The sequence below is a fragment of the Daktulosphaira vitifoliae genome, unplaced genomic scaffold (genome assembly GCF_025091365.1).
Source record: "Daktulosphaira vitifoliae isolate Bord-2020 unplaced genomic scaffold, ASM2509136v1 Scaffold_2, whole genome shotgun sequence".
NCBI lineage: Eukaryota > Metazoa > Arthropoda > Insecta > Hemiptera > Phylloxeridae > Daktulosphaira > Daktulosphaira vitifoliae.
Window position 1 is genome coordinate 38,795,357 of NW_026099573.1, and position 26,587 is coordinate 38,821,943.

General features: G+C 29.5%; 2 protein-coding genes across 6 annotated transcripts; one reads left to right on the plus strand and one right to left on the minus strand.

Moving 5' to 3' along the window:
- Positions 1-2,406: 2,406 nt before the first annotated feature.
- LOC126899923 (uncharacterized) lies at positions 2,407-11,236 on the minus strand. 3 transcript variants are annotated; one of them, XM_050675203.1, is made up of 2 exons: positions 10,773-11,236; positions 2,407-5,443 (listed from the first exon to the last, which is right to left on the minus strand). In XM_050675203.1, exon 2 carries the CDS (start codon positions 5,415-5,417, stop codon positions 3,234-3,236), a length of 2,184 nt encoding a protein of 727 aa, XP_050531160.1. In that variant the 5' UTR covers positions 5,418-5,443; positions 10,773-11,236; the 3' UTR covers positions 2,407-3,233. The 3 variants fall into 3 exon arrangements, with proteins under 3 accessions (XP_050531160.1, XP_050531161.1, XP_050531162.1); XM_050675204.1 differs by lacking the exon at positions 10,773-11,236 and adding an exon at positions 10,510-10,672; XM_050675205.1 differs by lacking the exon at positions 10,773-11,236 and adding an exon at positions 8,814-8,835.
- A 486-nt stretch (positions 11,237-11,722) lies between these two features.
- On the plus strand, positions 11,723-26,252 carry LOC126899922 (serine/threonine-protein kinase SIK3-like). 3 transcript variants are annotated; one of them, XM_050675200.1, is made up of 21 exons: positions 11,723-12,506; positions 14,028-14,144; positions 14,280-14,343; positions 15,056-15,217; positions 16,373-16,497; positions 16,591-16,714; positions 16,850-16,941; positions 17,021-17,131; positions 18,135-18,258; positions 19,612-19,727; positions 20,016-20,129; positions 20,199-20,364; positions 20,465-20,571; positions 20,667-20,767; positions 20,880-21,016; positions 23,094-23,246; positions 23,361-23,509; positions 23,581-23,713; positions 23,844-23,924; positions 24,001-24,123; positions 24,205-26,252. In XM_050675200.1, the coding sequence occupies exons 1-21, from the start codon at positions 12,351-12,353 to the stop codon at positions 24,780-24,782; spliced, it is 3,033 nt and encodes a 1,010-aa protein (XP_050531157.1). In that variant the 5' UTR covers positions 11,723-12,350; the 3' UTR covers positions 24,783-26,252. The 3 variants fall into 3 exon arrangements, with proteins under 3 accessions (XP_050531157.1, XP_050531158.1, XP_050531159.1); XM_050675201.1 differs by having other exon boundaries at positions 23,584-23,713; XM_050675202.1 differs by lacking the exon at positions 23,094-23,246.
- The last annotated feature ends 335 nt before the right edge of the window (positions 26,253-26,587 follow it).

The window sequence follows — 26,587 nt, forward strand, 5'->3', positions numbered from 1 at the left end:
CACGAACCGTTAACAGTTCCTTTTTTTCAAAAATTTGCCGACCAAGTCGAGTGTCTACTCGAGCAAGTATAACTAACCCCTCACACGGGAAACAATGTCCTTGAACATCACTAATTGTCGTGTATTAATTACACATTGTGTAACAACGTTTTCGATTTTCTACCCGCGTAATGATAAAATTATACTCAAAGGTAAATTTCTCAAAATCGAAATTTTTTTTTTTTCGTGTCGAACGATGTCTTTTTTGCACCCGTAATTGTGGGAGGGGGGCAACGCCGTGAAAATGTTTTATTCTTTCCCTTTTAATTTCTCGGTTTATTAATTTTTTTTTTCACTCGAACGCGTCTTTGTTGTAATGTCCCGAGACTTTTATGTATTTTTAGCTTAGATTGGAAGCTGAGAAGGTATTATTTTACTGTGATGTGTTTTTTTCTTTTTTTTGTGTGTCTGTTACCATTTTTTCTTAGCTCTCACCGAACCGATTTCTTTCAACGATACGTCAAAAGATCTCAAATCGTATCTAGTCGAAGACAAAACCCTCAAAAATTGAAAAAATTTCCTTCGTTCCCCGTAAATGGGGGAAATCTCCAAAAAAATTACAAATTTAAAAATCGTTAATTTTTTCAATTTTGCCTACTTAAAACTGCCATAACTTTTTCAAAAATGAACAAATCAATAAATGCTTTTTTTTTTATAGATGCTTGATGTCTTTACCTATCATTTGGTACATTTTTTTGATAAATCTGACTCTTTTCTGCCCACAGGGGGGGATTTAAAATGACAACTTTTTCAACTTAACTTTTGAAAGTGTTCCGAAAAATCTGACACTGTTATATATATCTTAAATTAAAGCTAATATAAAGTACTTTATTATGGAAAAAAAAAATTTCGGACTTTATTTTGTCTTCACGGTGAAAATGGCTACCGAATGCAATTTTTGTGTGAAAATTCTGGATTTTATTTTATACATTTTTAACTTTATAATGCTATAACTTATTGAAAAGTGTATGGATCAACACAATTTTTTTATGAGAAATAATATTTATATCCCTTTTTCATTCGACATACTTTATTTTAATCAGGATATTAATAAGGAAATAGCAATTCATTTAGCTTTTGGATTAATCCTCCAATTTTTTAAAATTAAACACCATCTAAAGATTTGCATCGAACCGTTTTTTTTATAGTGATTTTAATCACTGTCAAATATCATTATACTTGATCCAACTATGCCACGTCACCAGTGTGCCGCGACCCCCTGTGCTGTCTTTTTTAAAAATCTTAATAGTCCAATATTCTATAATTCAGACGATTATATCGTAAGAATAAATTCCGAGGCGAACAATGTTTCAAAAACGAGGAGCAACTTTTAGCGATTGGAAATTTATTATTTTCGAATTCGACGACGGGTTGTGGTGAATATTTTTTCATTACCGTCGAGCGTTCAAATAACAATTATTTATTTTCAATGTCGTTGTCGTAAACGAGCCGCACGCCAGTTGTGTTGTTGAAATTTTTTATGGACTATTAATACGCGCAGTAATAAAACGTGTAAAGACACGGTGCCGTATGTATATTGTAAACACAGGTTTTTATAAAATAAAAAAAAATGTCGATCACATTGTAGACCCACGAGAGAAGAAAATTTCACGACCGTTTGAAAAACACACGAAAGTTATTTTATGGTAAGTCGTCGTCTACCGGTGTCCTCCTACGCCACGGAGACGGGAAACAATAATTTTCCATTACCAACACCCTCCCCCCCTAATCAATTAATACATAATTGTGGGCTAGTCGTCGATTGATCGTTGTGTGTGCCACGATTATCAGTAATATTGTCGAGAGAGCAATTAGAGGATCTTTCGACCGGTCAGTGGTTATGTGTTCTGGAGATGATCGAAATGAGGAGAGCACTGTTGAAACCATGTGCCTGGAGGAAACGGCCATTGTACAAATAACAGTCTTTTTCCTCGCCTTAATCCCAACTACTTGGGGTTGGTCACCCTTATCCTAAACTTCCATTTGACACCTTCTCCCTCATCAACGGTCCTCATATCGCAATTAATAACATCCCTCCATCTCTTTTTTAGACTTCCTCTACCACTTCTTCCTTCAACATTAATTTCTATAGCTGTTCTTACAGCTTCCGATTCCTCTCTCGTTTTTTTTCAATCCGTAGATTGGTTTAATGATGAAATACTCCTCCCTCCATACTTCTCTATTCAATGCGACTCTCTTCAATTCTCTGTATGTCTGTTCTTATGTCCAACATGACCTTTCGCCAGCACCATATTTCCAAAGACTCTATTTTTCTCCTCATAACATGAGTAATAGTAATAATAGTAATAGTAATAATAATATAAATATATTATATATTTAATGAAAAGGATTAAATAAAACGCACGATTTAAACAAACAAAACAATCGCTCTTTAATCAAAAAATATTAATTACAAAGTACAACAAACCAAATGCTTTTTTAAATTATTTTTTTTTGAGACATAAGTATGAACGATAAGAGAGTACTAAAATAGTGGCGGTAAAGGTAAGGATTCAAATAACATTGTCAACTAAAAAACATTCGAGACTAGACTGTGTTGGACACGCAATGTTTAACAATTAACATAAAACAATATCCAGTACACAATAACAAAAATTTAAAATAAAAATCGTACGTACTTCTTACTGATAAAGGTTTGAAAAAAATCTTATTCGTGTGTAAAAATAATACATTTATATCTAAATATATTAACTACTTAATAGAATTATTCTTCTACACCACTATAGTAGAAGAGATATAATGATTGTAACATACATATTACAATACAATCAGTTTTTTTTTTTATGTAAACGTTTAACAATTAAACATTATATAATTATTATTATGATCGTATAACACAACACGACAAAGATGCGAGTTATTGATAACAACAGAAATCAGTCAACACAGACGGTAGTGACTTCTCGGCACGCAAATAGAGTTAAATAATTTAGATAGAGTGTTCAGTAAGTAAGGAAACGGGTTTCTATTGTTCTCATTGTTTGGAACAATAGACCTGTTTCCTTACTTACTGAACACGCTGTATACAAGTGATATTAAGTTAATGTAAATATAAAATATAAATATAGCGAATTATTATATAAATATAAAATATATATATAACTCTCTATCTAAATATAGATAGAGAGTTACTATATAAACGAGTTATTATATGTGAACGATTATGTTAAAAATCAATGGCAGAGCTTGTTGTTCAGTAATTCGTATACCATTCTGTGTCGGAGTACGATGGCGTCTTTTTGAGAGTAATTCAACGGCGCGTCACGGGCCAAGCGTTCGGCGTTGACGCAGGCGAACACACCGCAGTCGTGCGTGTTGGTCTGCGCGGGACATTCGGCCATTTCCAGTGTCCAGTCGTCGATGTCGAATTGGGTGCCCTTCTTGTCGGCGTGCTCGGCGGCCAGATAGTAGAAGAGCGCGCGGACGCACTGGTTGTTGGACAGGCCCACGCTGTCGTAGTAGCTTATGGTGCGGGTAACGAAATTCGCACACAACAGGCTCCAGTGGTTGTTGTTGTGCACGGGCACCAGCAGCATGCGCTTGCCAAACACGTCCACCTTGCGCGTCCATCGGCGCACGCGCGCGTACCCGGCCGTCACCAGGGTGGTGTAGAAGAACGTATTGTGCGCCATAACGCGGCCGCTCGACCTGGCCTCCACCAATCCCAGATAATGGTTGACGGCCTCGTCGTTGAGCCACTGCCGGGGCGAGAACACCGTCAGCACGTCTTTCACCCTCAGATTGCTGGTGCTCGGGTCCAACACGTGATCGACCAACCGTTTCCGATTGAACCGCTCCTGCATGGAGCGCAACAATTCCGGACAGTATCCCGGGAACAGTTCTTCGGGTTCCGGTGACTGCAGTTCTACCCTAGCGTCGTTGTCGTCCTCGTCGTCGATTTGAAACTCCAACACGTTGCGGCGAACCGGATGCAACGCGCGTCCGCCGATCGGCGGCACGCAAATGTTCAGCAGGCTATTGTCGTCGTTCCGTCCGACGGCCGTCGCCAACGCGTCGTCGTCGTCATCGTTGTCATCACTCAACACTATACATCCGGGCGAAAACCGCTGCGGTTGCGGCGGTGACGGCGGAGACCGAGGAGGTGAACGGAATCGCGACGGCGAAGGAATCTGACGGGCGGCGGCGGGAACCGGCGTCCGTGTGTCGATTTTTGCGATCAGTTCGCCCCAATTGTGCGCCGACTCGACCAACAGTTGATCGGCCGTGGTGCCACCGCCACCGTCCTCGTTGGACGACGAACATATCGTCTCCAAGTCGTACTTTTCCAGCACATTCGATAACGTTTCTGTTTCGACGGACAACCGACTGACGCCCGATCGTACGTCGACCACGACTATGGACGAACTTTCTCCGCCGCCGCCGCCGTTCGACGTGACGCTTTCGGGTCTGGCCGTAGCGATGCCGGTGTTGGCCAGCGACCGGCACATGTTGTTCAGTGTGCGTTTGAAGTCGAGTGACTCCCGGACGGAAGCTGTGTACTCGTCGGTCCGCGACGCGACCGCTCGTCCCGGGACCGGTGGACGCGGCGGTGGCAACAGGTCCGTTTGGAATTGATAACGGTTGGGTTCGCGCGAAGAGTTGGCGTACGCTTGCAATATCAGCCGCACGCTCTTATCCAACCGTCTTCGCCCTACTCCTCCTCCTCTGTCGGCGGCGGTCCTGCCGTTCTTGGTCCGACGGCGATGGTCGCGTTCCTCGGCCGCGGCTGCGGCCGCTTCGTCGTCTAACAGCTCGCCGTCGTCTTCGCTACCGTAGCTACCGTTGCTGCTGCTGCTACTGTCGTCGTAGTAGTCGCTGTAGTCGCTGTCGAAATCCCATTCGCACGGTTCGTCACCGATGCCCGTCAGGTCTATGGCGGCCGAACGCCTCCTCGAGCCATGTCTACCGATCGCCGCCGCCCTGGGTTCCATGCGTTCGACAACCCGCTCGATGTCGGCCACTAAATCGCCGACACCTCCGTTTTCGTTGTCCGATTCCCATTCCCAATCGCTGGACACGTCGAACGATTGCACGTGGTTGTCGATCACCGGTATGGCAATTCCGTGTAACCGTTCCGATGACGCTGCGGTGGCCGAAGAACGCGACGAGGTCTCTTCTACTTCAGTGTCGCTGTTGGAAGACGACGACGACGAAGACGAGGTTTCTTCTACTTCCGAATCGCTGTCGGCCGACGATGACGACGAAGATAGCACCACAATGGGCGCCGTCTCCACGACTCTGTCGCGGCCTCTGTTTGGAATTTTATTACGTCTTTGGCCATCGGTCGAACACCCAGGAGGTTCTTCATCTAGTTTTCTCTTCGTCCTGGACGACGAATAATTGCCGTTGGTAGTCATTTTAGTTTGTTCAGATCAAATATTTTCTGAAACAAAAAAATATAAATATATAAAATGGCCATAAAAACCGGCCTACTATATCTGAACAACATTATAATTTGATTACTAAAATTTATACTACAAATTAACTTTTTCCATCAAGTATAAAACATTGCTCGATTAGAAAATAATTTTAAATAACGATCTAAATTTAAATATTATAATTTACAACAACAAAACTTTTTTTGTCGTATTCCAATTGTAAATTTGATCTTTTCCGATAGTTAACAGTAATGTTAATTTTTATTTCGCGATTTTAGACTAGAAAGTCAGAAAACAATAATTACACTTTTGTTTTATACATTATTTCAAGTAGATATGGTTTTTCTCATTCGAGCGTTAAGAAGAAAACAGAATAATAACAAGAGAAATTAACTTTTATCCGTGTGATTCTTCAGTATAATATACACACATATCTATCATAATAAATCTTAGAAAAATATCGAATAAGTGAAGCTGTAAATAATAAATGAGTTTTTTTTTTACTAGTACTGCAAAACGTGAACGTCTTGAATTCCAATTAAAATAGTTGCGCCCAGTTCTTTATACTTAAATACAATAATTTTCATAGTAATTAAAATAAATTAAATAATATTGAAAATTATCTATAATAATATATTATACACGATAGAGTACATTATTTCTATATTTAATTTAAGGCGTAATAATTGTTCTGATCTTATTTCATTATGATATAACGAGAAAATCTATTCGTTATTTACCTAATTATTAAGCTCTTTCATGATACTAAAACACATTTTATTTTATAAGCGTTTATACAGGTGTTTCAAACCTAATTGAAACGCTTATCATTTTTGATACAATTATCATTTTGTTGAAATTTTTTTCAAAAATAATCATTGCTTTCCTTATCTACAATTAAATATATTTATTTATTATTTATAAACTCGAAATAATATGCTTTAAAAGAGGTAGTCTAAAAATACAACAATAACTTTAAAAAATTTAACAAAATAATAATCTTATCATAACATATAATTTGTCAGTTAGACTTAAGACACCCTATACAGAATGAAACAAATCTAACTGACTCATATAGCTTATGATCTATGTATGATATGAATTTACTAATAAAGAAGGACTTCTTTGTGATAAATTGATATTAGGAACTCATAATTCTGAAACACAAGATAAAATGATAAAAATAGGAGAGGCTATACAAAATCTAAGATTAGCTGAAATTAGAAGAAAATTTTTTGAAAAAAAAATGTAAAGTAGAATTAAACTGTTTGAGTGAAAAAATTGTGAAATTTTTCCACAATTTCTAGATGCTGTTCATACAATAGACTACCATTTGGTATATTAGTAGCGGCAAAGGTATTTTAGAATTATAACACAACATTTTTTAAAGGTATAGAAGGTATTTTTATAATAAAATATTAATAAAGAAGTTCTAGAAAGATCTAGAATTTATAATATAATATAAAACAAAACTAATATCAATTTATGTTAAATGAAATAAAATATTTAGGACACAGGTTTAGTGAAGGAAAAATAAAACTAGACAGTAGTAAAATATTTGCAATTTAAGATTAGAATGAACCAAAAAATAAAAAAGATCTACAGAGATTTTTAGGATTAATTATCTATGTAATATTATGCCAAATGTAGCTGAAATTACAAACCCATTCAAGCAATAATTAAAAAAAGATGAAGAGTAGAGCAAACATGTTATTTATTGGACCAATATGAATAATGAATAACAGATATAATAGTTAAATGTAAGGTATGTGAAAAATATAGTAACCAAAAGAGCAAAAAACCCATGATAATATAGAAATTACTTGATCTTCCATTTCAAATAATTGGATGCAATATTTAGATTATTATATAATTAAATTATATCTGATACTTGAAGACTATTTAAAAAAAGATTGAAATAATAAAAATAAAAAATAAAAACTCTGAAAATGTCATAGAAATATTAAAAAATATTTTTGCAATGCAAGGCATACCAAATGAATTAATAGCAGATAATATACCTTTTAACTCAATTCAGATAAAAAATTTCAAAATAAGTCTAGTCTATATTATTCATAAAGTAATGAATTTACAGAAAAATGAGTTTGGATAGAGAAAAAATTATAAAGATATATAGCGAGTCTAAAGTAGATTTACAAACCATGCTGATGTAATATAGAAATATGCCAATTTCTAGAACAAATATATCACCTACTCAATTATTATTTAGTAAAATATGTAAGACTAAACTAATACGAAATGAGTTATTGAAACCAAAGGTAATAAACGACTATAAAGAATTAATGAAAAAAAAGGCTTAACTAAAAAAAGTATTATTATAATATAAATGTTAGAGACAGAAAATTGATTATAAATCCTAAAACAAAGACATATGGAAATCTGCAGAAGTTTTTAAACGACTTGATACACCAAGATCAATAATCTTAATAGATGAAAATAATAGAATTAAAAGAAGAAATGAAATTTATAATAAAATCTCAGTCTTCAGGTAATATAGAGGAAAGATAGTCAAACTACTACAAAAAACCATAAAACACAATAATGAAAAAGAAAAAGAGGATATGAGTTTAGAATAAAATGAGAAGGAAAATAACATTATAGAACAATTTCTTGAAAGTAGTGAGATAGTAAGTAAAGAGGACGATAATAAGTATACATTAAATAAATATGGTAATAAAACTAAATTGCATAACTATAAAAATATATCAAGGAATAAGAATTATTAATTAATTATAAGTGTATTCTTCTTGTTTATATTAATCTAAAAACAGTTTGTTTAGAGAGATGTAATTTTATATTTATATTATCACATATATGTTGAAGCAACACTAATTTGTGATATATCACAAATTAGTTTAGTTATAGTCATAGTTTACTTCAGTTAAGTTAAGAAAATAATAATGTAATAGTGGTTTTTTCAATTTATTTTGAAAGTATTTAATATAATACATGTCATATATACATATATATTTATATATAGGATGTGCTATAGTTATTTACTAATTTTAACATTAGTATACATAGTCAAATTAGTAAATCCTGGTGGAGGGGGGACACTCTGTATATATATACATGTTTTTTTTTAACTTTAGCTGTTATAACAATTATGAAATAATATTTGGTTTGTTTCATTTTATGTTAAATATTTGAAAAGTTTTGTTCCTAATGTTGTTAAAAATTTATTTTACACTAAAAATTTGTTAGTTCCGTTTTTAAATTGAGGATTTTCCTAATTAAATTTTTCTGTTTTTTTTTATAATTATCTAATATAAAACATTAAACAATTTTTTAATTATTAATTAATATCATATTACAATATTAATTAACTGTTAAATATAATATATTTATATGTACACAAATCATTTTCAAAATTTTCTATTTTTTAAGAAAGTTTCGATCTTATTAGGCAACATAATCTAAAAACACTAAAATAAATATTTGATATGAAACCTTTTATTTTATTATGATAATATACCGTCTCTTATATCTATTACTTTCTTATTATAATGCTATTTTTGAATACATATAATGGTACTTATTAACATAAAACTTCTGTTATGAGTATAGAATTTTAAATATTAAGATACATGAATGTTCTCATACATAGATAGAGATAACTATTGTTTAGCAATGAACATTATTTAAAGCACGGTAGCTGCTTTAAATTATCTCTGATAGAGCAGGTGAGTTTTATTGCAAATAAGAAAATAAAAATCAATTAAGCCTACAGAATTTAATTGTTCACTACTGTTCAAAAAAGGTAAAATTGTCTAAAGTTTTTGAAAATTTCATAGTTGCTTTTAAAATTTTAAAAGCATAAAAATTACTCAATACAATTTACTCATAACAATTTGTGTTAATATATGTTAATATTTGTGTTAAAATAATATACTCATAACAATTTGTGGCATTCACTGCCTCAGACCGAAATACTTTCATGGATAAAAACACATGTACCCAACATGGTTGGATTCATCAATAATCAAGATTTTACTAGAAGCATAGTGAAATTTGAATATAAATGAGACTAATTAAACATTTTTAAAATAAACCAATTGTACTATTTTATCTGTTTACTAAGTTTCATACCTAAACTCTAAGGAAAAGGAGAATAAAAAACTGGTAAATCAGTAATATGGGTGGTGATGTGTATGTATTGCAGATGAACAATTGTTTGGACAAATAATAAAAAATACTAAATATTAACTTTTGCGACTAACATCAGTCAATAGCGATATAGGCATAATAACAAGCCATAAGACTGCAAAGCACTATTCTGTTGGGCGAGGCATATATGAGGCGGTCTTGTTACATTCAATGTGGCAAAATAAATTAGATAACTATCATGCGAGAGAACAATATAAAATAAAATAATAATCATTTTAAAATACAATATAATTATACCAAATACATATTGATTTTATCAATGTTCAAAATTAAAAGACAAAGATTGCAAATTCTTTTTTTTATACAATATCATGATTTAAAAACATTACAAATTAATCAACAATATATCCTTGCAGGATAGATTAGAGAATATACACAAATGATAGGAATGAAACCCATGACACCGCTTGAAATTCACTCCGATGTTCTATGGAAATCATCTCGAACGAGATTCGAGGTTCCATTGGAACGAGGAGATTAAGTGTATCTAATAGTATTGAACACAACAAAATGGTTATTGTTGTAACAAAATTGAAAAGGGGTGACTGACATCAGTCAACAGGAATATATTCATAATAACAAGCCATAAGACTGCAAAGCACTATTCTGTCAGATGAAGCATATATGAAGTGGTCTTGTTACATTCAATGCGGTAAAATAAATTAGATAACTAACGTGTGAGAGAACAATATTTTAATATCAACAAATTACAATTCAATCAATGAGCTAAATGTGTCAGAAATATGAATGAAACACAATAGCACCATGATAATTGATGTAATGTATTTATTAAAATAAAGTTTCAAAGAAAATCTAATGACAACGATATGAGAAATATTAACTGACAAAAAATAAAAAAACAGGAAAATGTTGTTGAAATTACCAAAGATACATATTAAAAGGGAGTCCGGACAGCAGTCAACAATTGATCTTCACTCACGGATTTGGTTCAGTGAAAAGTTCAAAATTTTACTTCTCTCCGCACGAATATAAGCCGCTTGCCACTCGATTGAAAAATATTTAAATACTTTATACACGGAGATTTTCTCGGGGAGTCGTTCGACACCCAACAAATGCCAAATAAGAAAATTCACTAATACATGGAAATACATAAATATCAAAAACGCAAGACGAGCGTTGGATTACCTGATGGAATATGGAGAATGACGGTGACATTGCAACGTTTGCTACAATCGTTCAACTATCGTTGCGTCGTATTCAGAGAAAAACAATTATTGTTTTAAGCACTAGCAGAGTTCGATTCGCTCGAGAATGTAAAACGATAACGGGACACGAGTCGGCCAACGTTGTGCAAGTTGTTCTCACCACAATTTTACGCGACACCACCTAGGCACAAACGACGGCGGGAAACGCGCACTTAGCGTACTCGTAACCTAATTTAGAAAAAAATTATAGCGTCGAAACGTAATTGATCACCGATTGTCGTCCAATGTCTGTCATGTCGATGTATTCGTTGGACGCGACAAAATTCCCACAGACGGCAGTCGTACGCACTAACAACAAATTGGCGGCGATACCGTAGAAAAAATTTTGTGAAAATAGTCGTAGGGCAACAGCTAGCGCGCGCGTAACCGATTTTCTCGGGGGACTGTGATAGGTACGTTACTCGCTGGCAAACACTATCAAGGAGTCGATAGGGCGCACGCGCTACGGGCAACAGCTGTGCGTGCGCCACACGTTGATAACGCGCGGCGGCGGTAAACGGCGACGTCGCGCGCGCGTAGTCAACGTTACTCAACAAAGTCGAACGGATTGTTGTCCGAAAGGCAAAACCGTGTTCGGTTCGCACAGTCTCGCTATCGTTTCATACGAAATCACAGGTAGTCTGCTCCGGTTCCGCGCACCATTCGTTCGATAGGATTTATATCACGCGAAACGGCTTCGATTTCCGCCGCCGACAACAAATCGAATCGGTCGCGTCCGTTTGCAGTGTAATTTAAATTCGCCGCCGTTTCGACGGTACTAAAAATATCAAAAAAAAAAAAAAAAACCGGACGATCATCTCGCACATGGCCATACTGATTGTCGAGTGTCGTTGATAAAAAATCGAGGTCTCCGGAGCAACACTAATTGACCGCCGTTGCCGTAACGTCGACCACTCCGCAACACCAGCAGCGGCAACAGCAATAACAAGTGCGAGTGTTTTTGTTTTCGTTATCCGTACCTGAGATATACACACACACACACACACACGACCGACGATAGTAGTAAATACGTACCGTACGTGCGTATCGTTTCGCGACAATCGTCAATGTTACGCCGCTTTTCGGAGTGTAATCGTTTTTGGATTTTACTCTTCGCCGTTTATCCGAATTGCGGACGGCCGTCCGTCACACCATAGTTATTGTCAATTTCTGTTTGTTTTTTTCGCCTCCGCAATTGACGGGAGTCGAAATTTTGCATTATCGGACCGTGTGTCGGGTATATTTTTTCTTATCGTTATCGTTTCGAACGGAAAACCCAATTGGGAAACGTGTTGACGGATCGAAACTCCTGATGAATTATGGCAAAAATCAAAATCCATTATGATATGCGATCATCATCGTCGTCGCCGTCGTCGTCGTCGTCGATTGTGTGTACTGGTCGACCGCGTTACTAGTGCGACCGTTCAAAGGCAGTGATCGCGTTGTCGTGTGCGAGTCGAGCCCAAGACCACCGTTGCATGAAAATCGACGTGTCGTTTGATTATGATATGTGAAAAATATGGCTCACGCATCACTACATCCGACAGACAGAGCAGATAACAACCAGCTGGTCAATCGTTTGGTGCGGGTCGGTTACTATGAGTTAGAGAAAACTATAGGCAAAGGCAATTTCGCAGTTGTGAAATTAGCCAAACATGTCGTGACCAACTCTAAGGTAAAACCGATTGAAATTCATCTAATTTCACAACCGGTTTACTTTGTCATTTATTATAGTTTTTTTTTTGTTATTACGCGACCTAAGGACAACGGTTGTAATTTTATTTGTTGTAAATTTACTCTGGAGTCATAAAAACCAGGCTTTTTAATAGTTTACTTAATTGTTAAAATATATCATTATAGTATGATGTTGAATCAGCTGTAAAATATTGATAAGCATGTAAATATTTAGTTGTCAAAAAGAAATATTAATATGAATAAAATATTTATAAATTGCACAGACATTAAATATTTAAAAGTGTTTCTTAATTTGAAAATTATCAAAAATTAGGATTTTTATCATTTAACTAGCATGAGGAGTAATAATAATGATGAATTATTTTAACTTGTTGAGTATCTGGAGAATTTTGATAAAAAATAACCACTTGTTGTCATTTATTTTCTGGAAGAGTGTTATCACTTGTTGAACTAATTCAGCTAGTTTCTCCATTATAAAAATAAATAATTTTTCTTTTTTCATAATTGCAAATTGAAACTATGATATTATAGACATTTTAAACTCGGTTTGTCTTTAATAAAAAAATTGTAAAAGGAATACTTAACTTGTATGATTGCTATCCTCTAATTATGTATTGAATTTATTATGTTTCCTAACCTGAGATTTTTTTTAACATGTTTCATACTTATTTTGAAATTGCTAAGTCTTTACAAATGTCTTTGATTTTGTTTGATGATAAACATTTAAAGTAGAAACAATTACCGACATCCCCAGAGGAGAGTTTTTTATAGACAACAAGCTCCGTTGATTAGATCCTTAGAAAAAGGTACAAAGTGTAGAATACATAAAATGTCCCAACTAAACTAATTTAGTAGTAAAAATCAGTTATTAATGCATAAATATTATACAACCTTTCTTCTATGTGTGTATGTGTGTGCTAATACTTTTTTGAAAGATATTGTATTTTTAAATAATCACACATACAAATATATTATACATAAATGATACAACAATGATTAATTTTTTATTTCAATTCTGCAAACTATTAGTTTGAAATTTTTTTTTTTTTTTTATCACCAGGAATTTTAGCAGTGTTAGTTATTAATATTCTACTATTTGCAATTGAAGTGTTATTTCACTAACCAAAGTAAAATATTTTTATCTTTAGGTAGAATGCCGACCTTAATTTTATTGTGTATTAATAATTATTATATAATTTGTTTTTACATAAAATTAATGCAAACATGTATTTAAATTGTTAAATATACATAATTTTTTTAAAAGTTTTCGATAACCGTGAAAAATATCAAAAAAATTTACCAATCTTTTTCTGTTATAGTAGTTTTTATGTTATTTCTAGATTAACCTCGTATCAAATAAATTATTTATTTATTTTTCAATAATAATTCATTGGAAATTAACTAGTACAAATATGAAATTAAGAAAATCTATTGTTATCATTTATGTTGATTTTACATGTTGTGTTGTATAAATAATAATAATAATTTATTTTAATTTAAGGTTGCTATCAAAATCATTGACAAAACACAGTTAAATGAAGATAACCTGAAAAAAATATTCAGGGAAATTCAGATTATGTCCAAACTTAGCCATCCTCACATTGTTAGATTATACCAGGTATGTTTTAAAATTTAAATCAATTTACAGTGGTATATATTTTTATTAAATATTTTTTTAATATTACACTTCTTTGTAGTCCTACAGATCATAGATTCTATAAGTTTTCTAGCTGATAATCATTATTATTTACAGGTCATGGAAACTGAAAAAATGATTTATTTAGTGACTGAATATGCTGCTGGAGGAGAAATTTTTGGTAATTGCAGTAATATTTTAAATAATATCAACTTTTTATTTTTACTAGTCAAATATATTTAAGATTACTAGTTGTTCAGAGTTGTTATGTAGTATTGAATTTAAATGAATGTATTATCATGATATAGTATATAATATTTGGTTTGGTAAAAGTTCCCTAAATGCATTGCCACTGTTTTGATACTCAATTATCGGCGGTTCTACTTAATAGCAAAGATTTGGGCCTGTATTTTTAGTTATTGAACCTTATGTTGGCAATAGACTAACACCATCAACACTAGAGTATAAATTATTGTAAAGCTTCCTTCATAGAAAAGTCTAAAATAGGTTGTAGAAATTAACATAAATGTGGCATATATCACATACAACATAATATCAAATTAACTATTACAAAAATAATAGGGATTATGCAATTAAAAAAAAAAATGTCATTATAATTGGGAATATTTTGTAAAGTGACTTAAGCAATTATATGTACAATACTTTACTAATATACATAATACATAGCAGTCGTAATAAAAATAGCTATAATTATTTTCCATATTGATTTTTTATAAAAATAATTAATTTAAAAATATACTTATCAAATTTATAAATCATACATTAAAATTAAAATAAAGATTGTTTCATTTTAGTGTCTTTTTGAGGAATAGTTAAATTTAAAATCATGAATTTATATATTTTTTAATCATTACCATTTTATTATTTTCTAGACTATTTAGTGAAAAATGGAAAAATGGATGAACCATCTGCATGTCATATATTTAGACAGATTGTTGAAGCTGTTAGTTACTGTCACAAAAAAAATATAGTTCATAGAGATTTAAAAGCAGAAAACCTTCTTTTAGATATTGATAATAATATAAAACTAGCAGGTAAAGAAATATGCATATTGTATTATTTTTAACACGCTTTTATTAGTTTTTAGTATTCATATTAAAGTTTTAAAAAACATGAATTAGTGATGATTGAGACAAACAAATTTTGTATTATTTTTAAAATGGGCTTCTTTATATTATTTTTATTATAGTTAGTTATTAGTTTTATAGCTTATAATTATCTTCAGTATGAAGTAACTTCAAAGTAATACTGATACTACGTTTTGAAAAAAGTTTTATCAAAACTACATTTGATTAGTTAGTCCTTTTAAGTGTAATCAAGATAATTTAATTATATGTATATATATAATATGATTTATCTATTATTGACTACTAGATTTACTTTAAAATAATAATTTTTTTTTTTTTTATTTGGCTTATAATGGTAATATATATTTCCCTTATAATGGTACCCAACTTACCTCTTTTAAATGAGAATATACATAATAAATTAGCTTTTTAACAAAGATAGTTGTCTAATTGAGAAAATAACTGGTCGATAACTACTCTTGGACCAATATTTTGAAATTTATTAACACTATTGATATCTGGGCAGAAGAAGGAGGGAAAATATCTAGTGATAAAACAACATAACCTGCACATTGCCTCTAGGCACATTTAAATATAACTTGCAATATACTGGTTTAAAAGTTGTAATCTACTAGTAATTTTTTTTTAGTATGGTTATTTTCTAATAATCTATTAAAATTAACAAATTAATAAACTAATAATTAGTAGTTTATAATAGATTATATAATCTATTAAAATATCTGTTTTTTGATTTAAAAAAATTACCTCTGTATAAAAACAGATAGTTCTTGGATATTTGATAATCAAGACATAAATAATACTAAACTACATAAAAATAAAATTTCAAAATTATTATTATTTTATAATTTTAGTGGTCAACAATGACAAATCAATCATCCTGTATACCTTAAATTATAGATGCTAATGTAACAAATATTGTAGGGTTAATCTTTTTAAAATTATGTGCATTAATTTAATTTTTCTATGAAAAATTTAATTAACAATACTTGTTGAAAATATGATTTTTATGTCTTTAAAATAAAATCTGTTTTATTATTTATGTACAAAAAATCCTAATCCTTCTAAATTCATTGATTAAATATAATAAAAAACATAATATAGATTTTGGATTCAGCAACCATTTTCATGAAGGAAAGTTACTTTCAACGTGGTGTGGCTCTCCTCCTTATGCTGCTCCAGAATTATTCCAAGGACAAGAGTATGATGGTCCTAAAGCTGACATATGGGTACTTGTATTTTTAATTTACTTTTATTGTTACCTCTCAGTTCACTTTGATTAATTTAAGAATACCGATTGCATTAACTCATTTTTAATCTAGAGCTTAGGTGTTGTACTATACGTATTAGTTTGTGGATCTCTTCCATTTGATGGAAATACTTTGAAAGTTCTTCGTGCAAATGTTCTTTCTGGAATGTTTCGAGTGCCATATTTTATGTCAGCTTGTAAGTAATTCATTTATATATATATAATAGAATGTTACTGTTTCTTGATAAATGTAATCTAGGGTTATATATATATATTTTTTTTATTTATTTTATTTTTTTTAAGTTTTACAATTTTTACTTAAATTATTTTAGCATGTGAGCATTTGATTCGTCACATGTTAGTGATAGAACCCGAGAAGAGGCTAAGTCTGAATCAAATTGTTTCCCATAAATGGATGAAACAAGTAAAAATTAAATACCATTATTTTACGTGTTATTGTTATTATTTATTATTGATGTATTTTTTATATTTTATTCATTTAGTTGGCTGAACCAACTACTGAAATACAAGTTGATGTTAACCCAATGATGAACACTGCTATTATAGAACTTATGTTACAGTTACCTGGATTAGATAAAGATATGATAGTAAATGTAAGTATTTTGTATCTATATAATTTTTTAAAAATTTTCCAAAATTTGTAATCTTAATATTGTTAAATCTTATGTTTATTCCCATGTACTCAATTATTAGAATTAGGAATTCAATTAGTCAAAAATAATTATCACTCATTTAACATAATTCCATAATATAACTTATGATTAAATATTTTGTTGATAGATATAATTTAATGTGTAACAACTATAGTACAATTAAAAATTTTGAATTCAAATGAGAAAATGTTAATGTTTTTTATTTATTAATTTATATTATAAAAATAAATTACTTCAACTATGTTATTTTGACATTTATAACATAATTTCAATATTTCATAAGTATTTTTAAGACATTGCGAATAAAAAAAGAAGGCCTAAGTGTGAGGTAGACCATCCTATCTTTAATTTTGAATTTTAAATTTAATCTGGCCTAGGACAATCCCTATTTAAAATACAATTATTTTTAATGGTATCAAAATATGCTAGAAATTGTGTTTATTAAAATAAATTTTGAAAAATCCTTGTATTTTATGAATTTTAGATTTTAAAAATAATTAGAATATGCTTAAAATGAAAAAAACTTGATATAGAGAAATTTTCTTCAGAACATTATAAGCGAGAAGCTTATCAAATTTTTTATTGAATACTAGTTATGAAAAATTATTAAAAGCTGCCAAAAATTGTAAAAGTAAAAAATTTGTTGGCTAATGTTTGATGAATTTTATAAGCCAAAATACTTGTTATTATCTAAAATTAAATCAAATTCATTAAACTTGGCTTAAGTAATGCTTTTTAATTTTTGTATTTTTTCAATTAGATTTTTGAAAAGTACATAAAAGACAATAGTTTAGATGATATTCTAATTATTTATTTAAGTGAATAAAGTATTAAATTTTAATAAACAAAAGAATAATTTAAAAAATGATCTTTTTCTTATGTGTGTTTAAACTTTAGGCTTGTACTGTATACAATTATTTATTATTTTTATTAATATTTACAGTCTGTACAGCAAAAAAAATTTGATCATGTTAGTGCAATTTATCATTTACTTGTTGATAAACTAGACTCAACATTCAATGACCACTGTAATAGTAATAATAACCCACAATTTACTGATGCATCAGGTAAGATTTTTAATGTTTATTTTCCTTAAATTATGAAATTTATTAGTATTGTTACGAACACAACATACCAAAAAATAAAATAAAACTGATTATTATACCTAGCACAATTCAAGGTAATATAATTTGGAGGAAGATATTTACAATGGACTTGCGGCCTGAGTCGTAGTACTTTTCTATTTCAATAGCAACTAAAGATTAATTAAATTACTAGTAATAGACATTTTCGAATATTTTAAACATCTATCAATATTTTAAAATATCTATTTGTATATTTTTTAAATAGTTTATTTTTAGCATAAACTATGAATTATAACTATTGAATATTATTTATAACTAATAATATTGTCAATTCTTACTTCTGTATATAAGCAGAAATAAATACTGCTCTCTTTAAAAATCATATTAATTAGTATTGTTATCACTAAAATATTTGTTTGAATTTCTTTTAGTCAGTTATTCATGGGTCAGTTTAAAAATGTTTTTGTTATTTTTAAATTAAATATTTAATTACCTTGCTTACGATACATTAGTGCATCAGTAATATAAATATTTAGTAATTATTAACAATTTAATAATAATATTTCATGTTAATAGTAAACAAATTTTTATTATCTTTTAGTTTTAATATATAACTAAAATCATATCAATGACCTTGTAAAAACCATTTTTTTGTAAAAAAAAATTATATATACAGAGTGATTCTTTTATTGCTAGCCATTTAAATTCTCTTAAAATATGAAGTTTTTTCATAATTTTTTTTCGATTTTTGTTAGTTATATATATATATTTCTATTTATCTGTTATAAAATAATTTTTAGATTCACCCGTTATATCTATTGGGGATGTCATTTTTATTTTTTTTAACAGCAACATACATATTAAACTAACTTATAAAATAGAAAATGATCTAATTAAGAAAACAACTGGTCGATAACAATTTTTGGACCACTACTTTGGAAGTTATTCTCATTTTTAGGATGAATGCGGCCTTGAAAGGCTAGTGATCAAAATAGCAGCATCCACTCCTCATTTTCTTAATTAGATCATTTGCTAGTTAACTAGCCATTTCATTACGTATGTTTCCATTTTAAAATATAATGTGGACACTCTTGTAAGATATAAGGAATGGACTTAAAAATTATTTTATAACAGATAAATAGAATTGCATATATAACTAAGAAAACAAAAAAAAATTCACAAAAATATGATTATATTATTTATATTATAATGTGTTATTTTAAGATAAATTGAGTGGCTAGCATTAAAAAAATCACTATATATATATATATATATATATATATATACATGTGAAATTTAATAACTTCAATACATTTTTTTTTTTTATTATGATAGAAGAAAACGATTCAACAGTTCAAATTAATTCCAACGTCATAGAGAATTTGCCTTTGTATTCAATGTCACTTTATGGACAAGATGGATCAATCTATGACAGCCAGCAGTTAGAAAAAGTATAAATTCCATATAAATTTGTTTAACTTAATTTAAATTCATTAATACTTCTTGGTAGCGTTTAGCTTTTGTCTTATTTGGTGAAGTGGCTAAACTAGACATTAAATTGGCGTGACTAAAAAGTGCTCTTAAATAAAATTGAACAAAAATATAATTCATTTATAATCAATTTGAATAACTTGCCTAAAAGAATACTATAAAGACATATGATTTGCTCGAAGTATCTCGAATAAAACCCATTAGTTTTTATTATAACTTCATTCATAAATTAATAACTTTTTTTTAAGTATGGAGATGTGGACATCAGTGACACTGCTACTTCTAGTAAAGTACAAGATCATCCTAATCCTGTGACTACACGTCGTCATACGGTTGGCCCTGGAAATGGTCTTATAACTCAAGTACTTTTTAATAAAAAAATTTTTGTTTTATAAATATATGTGCAATAAATAATAATTTATATTTTATAGATTATGGAATCGACTTATATAACAAACCTTCAAACTGGGTGCAATGTTAATGTGTTACCAAACACCAATTTACCAATGAATATTCCATTAGTTGAATTTCAGTCTCCTAAAAACTTCACTATTAAAGATCAGCATTTATTAAAACCTCCACCAGTTATGGGAGCGAGTGAGTATACATTATACTAATACCCTAGAAGCATTTTTACAAAATCTATAAAACCCAAATGATGCATTTGTTTGAATTTTAATAAATTTTGTTTTTTTAGATAGTAATTTTGGTAGACGTGCATCCGATGGTGGTGCTAATTTACAAATGGCCCAACATGTTGCTTGTACATTCAGTGAACCAAGCAGTAAAGAAGATTTGAAAAAAGTAATTAGTTCAATTATACTGCTCTATTTTTCTACACAAATGTTTACATATATATATATCAATTAAAATTTAATATTTATTTATGTTTAACTCAGGAAAAAATTGATACAACCGATATCAGAAATGTGATGATGGATCAAACTAGTAAAAGAAATTTGTTGCCTGATGAAAATACTAATTCAGTTAGCTCCTCAAGGTAACAGAATATTTTTAATATATTAGTAATTATTTTTATATGAACACATTTTAATTCAATAATTCTTCTTTATTTTCATTACTCAATTTCAAATTATTTTATTTATTTATAGTCGATTTTCTAAAGTTATGTGTAGTACATCCAGGCATGCTATTGGTATAATAGATGATAGCCAAAATCAACAGAGCAATTTACCCAATACCAGAACCAGACGTAGTGGTGTACTCACAGTTATGGATAGACCTCCAGGTACTTTTTATTTATTTTTTCATTAGTTATTGTTCTGTCAATTCATTGATGAAATGTTAATTATTAACTCTGAAGAAAAAATTGAGATAGTTTTTTTTTTTTTACAATGATATTGTGCTCAATACGGAATATAATATTCATGTTGTTGTAAGTACTCGTGTGTCATTAGTTTAGTGTGTGTTGTAAAATAAAAATATAGGAAACTGAACTAATCAGTTCGATTGTTATGCTTTAAATTATTTGACAATATCTTGAAAACTAACAAATACTGAGTAAACAATACAATCATTATTGTTTCCAAAAAATTAGTTGAATCTCTAAATAAAAAAACCCAGCACAGGGGAGTCGCGGCACAGTGGTGACGTGGCATAGTTGGATGAATTATAATGATATCTGACAGTGATTAAAATCACTATCAATAAAAAAACGCTTCAATGCAAATATTTAGTGTTTAATTTTAAAAAATTGGAGGATTATTCCAAAAGCTACATGATCTGCTAGTTCCTTATTAATATCCTGATAAAGATAAAGTATGTCGAATGAAAGAGGGATTATTAAAAAATATTATTTCTCATAAAAATATTGTGTTGATCCATACACTTTTCAATAAGTTATAGCATTATACAGTTAAAAATAAAATCAAGAATTTTACACAAAAATAGCATTCAGTAGCCATTTTCACCACGAAGACAAGTCCAGAGGTTAAATTTTTTTTTTCATAATAAAGTACATTACATTATCTTTAATTTAAGATACATATAAAAGTGTCAGATTTTCCAGAACACTTTCAAAAATTAAGTTGAAAAAGGTATACTTTCTATATGCATTTTTATGTTTTGAACCCTCCTGTATTAAGGGAAATGGTCCGATTTAAAAAAAAAGTATGTCGTATGAAAGAAGTATATAAATATTATTTCTTATAAAAAAATTGTATTGATCCAAACATTTTTCAAAAAGTTATAACATTTTAAAGTTAAAAATGTAAAATATAAAATCGAGAATTTTAACACAAAAATAGCATACAGTAGCTATTTTAACCGTGAAGACAAAATGAAGTTCGAAATTTTTTTTTTCCATAATAAAGTATATTACATTAGCTTTAATTTAAGATATATATAAACGTGTCAGTATTTCCGGAACACTTTCAAAAGTTAAGTTGAAAAAGTTGTCATTTTAAATCCCCCCTGTGGCCAGGTAAAGGGTTAAATTTATAAAAAAAATATACCAAATGATAGGTAAAGACATCAAGCATCTATAAAAAAAAAAAATTATATTGATATGTTCATTTTTAAAAAAGTTATGGTAGTTTTCAGTAAAAAAAATTGAAAAAATTTCGAAAATTAGCGATTTTAAAATTTGTAATTTTTTTGGAGGTTTCCCCCATTTACGGGGAACGAGGAAAATTTTTTCAATTTTTGAGGGTAATGTCTTTGACTAGATACGATTTGTGATCTTTTGACGTATCATTGAAAGAAATCGGTTCGGTGAGAGCTGAGAAAAAGTGGTAACAGACACAAAAAAAAAAAACATCATAGTAAAATTAATACCTTCTCAGCTTCGCATCGAAGCTAAAATAAATTATTTCTAATAATTTAGTTATATATCACTATCGTAAAGTATAATACCATAGAGTGGTTTTCAAAACCGCTATTTCAATGTGTAATATACTGCCATATGCAAAAAGACGATGCTCCTTATTTTTCAGAGGAACTGTGTTACTTCTTATTTTGATTTCATATGGACTATTCAACATAAAAAAATATTTATCACTGTAAATCTACAACATCTCATGTTAAAATTAGTATTCATACTAAAAGTAGAAAATATTAATTTATTAACAGTATTGTAAGTATATTTGTCTGACAATATCTGTAGTGTCACCCATTAGTGAATATTTTATTTTGTACACATTTATTTTTTACTTTAGTTGTGAAATAACTTTATTTCTGTGTAGTTGATTATGATCAAGTAGATAGTTAAAAGTTTTTGCTTGGCGTTTTTATTTTTTTAATCCATTTAATATTAGTACTTTTATTTAAACGTGTGGTTTGCATGGCTTTTTTTTTGTTTTTCAAAGTTATTAGTCCTGAAGTGGTACGTGAAGTAGAAGCACGCATGAATCGAGAATACATACCACCTCCATTACCAGTAGTCAGCACTCATAGACATAACCATCGTGTGTCTCAAATTTCAGTTTTACCTACAGTACAAGAATTACACCGACATTCAGGTATCATAGATTTTGGTTGAAAAAAAAATATTCAATTTCGTACATTATTATTGGTCTATATTTGTTTAAAAAAAAAAAAACAAATTTTCTATTGAAATTTTGTTTTATTGTCAGGTCGTGAAAGTTTAAAAGACGTAAGTATTCATTCATCATCTGAAAGATACAGTCCCGTGCGAAGAACAAGTGAGCCGGTTGTTACATTTGGTGAACCAAGTCAAGAACCCAATATACGTAACATACAGCAGGAACATATTCAGTTACAAGTAAATATTTTGCAACACGTAAAAGAATGATTGGTTTCAATGTCAGTCAAATTTCTTGTTATGTTTTACAGCAGAAGTTAAGTGAAAACACCTTAGATATCTGGGGTCACGCAGAATTACAAATGCTTCATACCTATCATTTACAAAGTCTACAGACATTAACTGATCAGCCCCCCTATTTAAATATGAATGCAAATCATCAGGGTTAGAAATTTCTTTGCGTATAAATAATAATTTTATTAAAATTTTATTATATTTCACATTGTTTGCTATTTTTCACCAATATTATTTATCAAAATGATTTAAAATTACTTGATATTTGAAATATTTGCAGGTAATTCATACCTACTTAGTCAACATCTGCAAAATTTAAACATACATCAAGGACCCGTTGTAGGAACTTCTCAAACTCAAGGTATAATTAAATACTCTGATAAATTACAAATTTTAGTATAACCATTGAACATTTATTGATGATCATTAATTAATAGGTTCGATCACTCAAGGTACTCCCAATGTTATAGCAAATCACCAGATATCTGTGCCATTGGATTTGAGGACCAATCAAAAAATCAATTCTCAACCCACCATAGTTGTAGAAGACAACTCTTCAGGTAATTCAATTGCTAAAAATACTGTAAATTTATATTAAATATTGATTTATTATGATACATGTATGTTAAATCTTTCTTTAGATTTAAACAAGCCAAAATTGCCATTAAAACCGGATGTATCTTTAACCATTACAAATGAAGATGGCAACATGATGGAAGTAGATACTCTGCATATGAATTCTAATAGAACTATTACTAATATGACAAATGGAGATATTAAAGAAACTCGTGTTGAAGATCATGATAATTATCTGAATGACATTGACTTGTTTGCTTCTGACGACAAAGCAAACATAATACCGACTATTGATACTTGTAGGTTTTTGAAAAATGCTCCACTTTTTTCTGATTATATTCTTAAAAGAACTGCAAGTGATGCTTTTGTTGTGGATTTGTCTGACTTTTATTCCAACTTCACTTCGGGTAATATTTTAAATATTGTCAAGTATCTTATATCCTCCAATATTAGGTCTTGGCCTGTTGTCGACCGACAAAACGTTTTACAGTTCCCAACAGGATTACAAATACAGTTAGAAGTGTGTTCCAGTGACACAGGAGCTAATTCATATTTAAAAATTCACCGACTATCTGGAGATACGACTGAATACACCAATATTTGCCATAGATTAGTTGAAGACTATTTACCATGTAACGAATGATTATCTTTATAATTGAAAATGTTACTATTTTAATTTTTGATGGCTGTGCTACTTTTGTGAATGCAATTAATTATTAATTAATATTAGTCATTAGTTTTAATAAGAAAAATTATCAAATAAATAAATATATATATATATATATAGAACATACATGTATATATATGCAGTATATACACATACATGTTTACGTATAAATTTATGTACATTTTATAAAGAGTACTAAAATATGTGTGTGTATATATACATATTATATTGTGAATTATATAAATTATTAATTTAAATTTTTTTGAAATTACTGTCATGATGTTGTTAGTGATACAACTTGATTTATAATTTAATTTACCAAACTTTTTCAACAGCATAATTTATTATACTATTTTTATACATACAAATATATACATATATATATATATAATGACCAATAAATTTATAACATAGTTTTTTATGATATCAGAGAGCTGTTGATAACGTATTTTTGTAAACCAAAAAAGAAGGAAGATTTTGTTTTTTCAATTGTTAATTTCAGTCAAATGGCGTATATGCAAAATCAGTCCTATTTGACTTAATTTGTCTTAAAGTTTTCACACATTACACTTCACAATATTTTACTATATTCTAACATGATAGTTGTTGAGTAATGTTTTGAACTCATTTTATTTTTGAAACTTTAATATTAATTTTCTTTCTTATTATTATAAATATATTGTTATTATTATAACATTTTTTAAATTTAATCAACTACTATTATTACTTTTTTAGCTGCTTGCTAATTTTATGCATTACCATTCCAATAATTTAGTAATAAGACCATTTTAGATTTCTTTTGTTAGTATAAGAAACATATGTTGTTGATTTGCTTGTGAAGCTTATTTTTGTTTTGTTTTGTTTTGTTTTGTTATCATTATTATTATTATTATTATTTCTTAACATGGTTTTTTTTAATTATTGATCAAAATAAGATCTTTAACATCTTCATAAGGAAATTGTGTATAGTCTATTGTTGTGCACTATGTGTTAATATGAGATTATGCAATTGTTAAATATTTTATTTTAAAACTATTAAAAAAAAAATATTAGCTACTTATAAGTCTAACCCTACAAGGATAATATATTATTGTTTCACCATTACATTCTATTGATTTTAATCACAATATTTCAATTCAATATTTTAATAATAAACCATTTGACGGCGTGCAAATTCTTTATGAAATAATATTTATAAACATGTATTCTTTTGTTAACCATATCTCATAAATACTATTTTTGTTATTCCATATTTTTAGCCATTTTATTTAGTATATATTATTGCAAATAATATTATCATCAATTAACTGAATTATTTATTAATACACAGTATATATAACAAAATAATCACTACTTTAAGCTCAAAAATATGGGAAAAATGATTTCATGTTAAAATATTGTTATGGTTATTTTAACTATATAATGTTATACTTGGACAACAATGTATATGCTTTAAGCTCAAATGTTGCAACCTCATGTTATAATTTGTTGTTATTAATTTTATTATTATTTATACATTCCAATGTTTAGTTATTAGTGTAGAATAGAAACTTATCGTTAATTATAATAGATCATTTTTAGTGTTAATTATTCAGTTTTGTAGTAAATTACAATCGTACTAATTATATAAGTACATAATTTGTAATAAGAACAAACTTGTACAATAATATTAAATGTAAAATACATTCTATAGAGTATTTTGAATTGGAAAAGTAATCATCGAATGCTCAAACAATAACCACAATAGATCGTTGACTAAAAGAAAAATATTTTTTATTTTA

Excerpts from the sequence above, each read along its gene's own strand:
- LOC126899922 (XM_050675200.1), top strand. The coding sequence starts at position 12,351 with ATGGCTCACGCATCACTACATCCGACAGACAGAGCAGATAACAACCAG. Across the intron at positions 14,145-14,279 it reads ACATTGTTAGATTATACCAG|GTCATGGAAACTGAAAAAAT; the intron begins GTATGTTTTAAA and ends TATTATTTACAG. Across the intron at positions 15,218-16,372 it reads TAATAATATAAAACTAGCAG|ATTTTGGATTCAGCAACCAT; the intron begins GTAAAGAAATAT and ends AACATAATATAG.
- LOC126899923 (XM_050675203.1), bottom strand. The coding sequence starts at position 5,417 with ATGACTACCAACGGCAATTATTCGTCGTCCAGGACGAAGAGAAAACTA.